Consider the following 2,361-nt stretch of genomic DNA (forward strand, 5'->3'; position numbering starts at 1 on the left):
GAGTAATTATAAATTAGGATGGACGGTTGGGCAAGAGCAACAGCATACATGGCCTTGCATTGTAGGCCACCATAAAGAATTGAGATTTTTATTATAAACACAGTGGGAATGTATTGAAGAGTTTCAAGTTAGGGAGTGACATGATCTAATTCGACGTGATGGTGTTGCCAAAAGATTTTCACTATAGTGAAATTCAGAAAACTAGCCCAGGCCTAGCCGCTAACACCAAGGATTTGGAGCGAATCACTTAATCTCTCTAGATCTTACTTTCTTCATTTTAAATATGAGAAGTCTGGACCAAGATAACTTTTAAGATCTTATCTATTGCTAAACTTGTATGACTATACACACACACACACATATGTATACATATATCCTGCTTCCTCCATTGGGCATAAATACCTGACTATTGGGGAGACACTAGCCCATTAGGTCAAGTTCTGGGATACTTCTTAAAATACTACAAACCGTGTAAATATAAGAATTACATTTCTATAGAAAGCAATTTTAGAATTATCTTTTTACTGGAACAAGCTATATTATTTAAATGAGATCTCTGGGCTAAGTGAATCAAGTGCTTTTACAACTCTCTAGTGCAAAGTTTGGAATGTGAAGAAAATTGACAGGGAGGATGAAAAGATTTACTGACCAGGTTATTTGGAACACATTTCCTTATTTGTTCTAGGTCATCACTGACATTTAATCTAGGGCAGTCTAAAGTTGCAGAAAACCTCTGCTGAGCACTAAAGTCAAGATGCAGAAGTTTAACCCCTTCCACAGCAACCAAATGAACCAACTTGAGACAAAATATTCATTGAGAGCCTACAATAGGTTAACCCCATGCTAGACAGTTTGATCTGTTTTTTCAGTTAATCCTCCTAATTATTCATATTTCACAGATAAGGAAACAGGGGCTTAGAAAAGACAACCAAACTAATAAGTGGCAGGGTCAGGATTCACTATTTCATATTTATAATAAATTATCCTGCAGGTTTTAAAAAATTACTGTACAAGGATTAAATCATCAGTTTCAAGTATCTGGGACATCCGTTCAACCATATGAACACATAATGTTCAACCAATAAATCAATTCTGGACTCACAGGTACTCTGGCTAGGTACAGTGTGGGATGAAAGAAAACTTGTTCCAGCCCTGGAAGGCCTACTCCGTGGGTAGCATACTGGGTTGTATGAAGTGGAATTAGGCAAAAATATCCAAGGAATTTGTATCCCCAATTAAGTACACGTGAAAAGCATTATGGCGGTTTCCAGATTCTTTTTCTCCATTGTTGCCGGTGAAAGGTCAGCAGAGAAACCGTGTACTGGACAGTGTCACCTGTGCCGTGGGCCTTGAAAGTGTCCTGCAAGTTTCACAAACTCGAGATGCTAGAAAGTAACTAATTTCCAACTTACATTAACCCTTTAGGAAGCAATGGGCGTATCACCTGCCCAGTTGGAGCAGCGTGCATGGCGTGTTACGGAGAAGAAAACCTTGGAAACGTGCAGGGCATCATCACTGTGAGGGTCGAAATGGTCCCTAAAGCTTCCCACAGACACCTGCAAACACCTTTGGAAAGTTGGGGACGCTCATTGCACACCTGCCTCAACATCGAGAACGCGGTACCCACCTGTCACATATTCGGCTTCGAATCTCCGTCGGGTCTCAGAGATGAGCTTGGCTTTATTCTGGGCATGATACTGAAAGGGAGACACGAAGGGACGCTTAGACACCACGCGCACCACCCCGCTTCCCTTCAGCCCAGCCCACCTGCACCTGGGCGCACAGCCCCCTGGCTTCAGAGGAAGCTTCCGGGTCTGGGGGGAGGGCCGGCAGCGGTGTGGTCGCCTCCTCACCTCGGCCATGGTCGCGGTCGTGGACGTGATTTCGATCGCGGTGGCCACCTTCCGACCCGTCCGAATATCTCATCACTGGCCAGGCGGGCCAGGAGGTAGAGAAGGGCGGGAGGTGGAGACGGTCGCGTGACACCGGGAGGCGGGCGGAAGTGTCGCCGCGTTGTCCAATCCAATGTGGCCGCCTGGGTCTGGAGGCGGAACCAGGTCCCAGCGTGGCTTTCCATTAGCTTCTCGTTTGGGCTCCGCTCCCCCGACGTCCCCTGCACTGCGGACCCGCCTCCGCCTACCGCCGGATCACGGGAGCTTCCCGCGCCGAGCTCCGCCCGAGCAAGCTCCGCCTGCCCTTCGCTTTCACATTCCCTGGAGGCCCCGCCCCCTCAGCCTCCCTTGGTAACCGTCTCCTAGCAGGCTCGGCAGGCTCGGCAGGCTCGGCAGGCTCCGCCTCCTCTGCTTTCGACGCAGCCTCCGGCCCAGATCTCCCAGGATGCAGCGCGCGGGCGGGAGGTTT

General features: G+C 48.2%; 1 protein-coding gene across 2 annotated transcripts in view; it reads right to left on the bottom strand.

Moving 5' to 3' along the window:
- The window catches only part of MOSPD2 (motile sperm domain containing 2), a 57,374-nt gene extending 55,432 nt beyond the window's left edge, over nucleotides 1–1,942 (bottom strand). For both annotated transcript variants that reach the window (XM_044911521.1, XM_044911520.1), the window contains exons 1-2: nucleotides 1,854–1,942; nucleotides 1,628–1,697 (exon numbers count right to left, since the gene is read on the bottom strand). In XM_044911521.1, coding sequence (XP_044767456.1) covers nucleotides 1,628–1,697; nucleotides 1,854–1,862 — 79 coding nt within the window. In that variant the 5' untranslated portion in view covers nucleotides 1,863–1,942. The remainder of the gene's footprint in view (nucleotides 1–1,627; nucleotides 1,698–1,853) is intronic.
- Nucleotides 1,943–2,361: the final 419 nt, after the last annotated feature.

Source organism: Neomonachus schauinslandi, chromosome X (assembly GCF_002201575.2).
Source record: "Neomonachus schauinslandi chromosome X, ASM220157v2, whole genome shotgun sequence".
Lineage (NCBI taxonomy): Eukaryota > Metazoa > Chordata > Mammalia > Carnivora > Phocidae > Neomonachus > Neomonachus schauinslandi.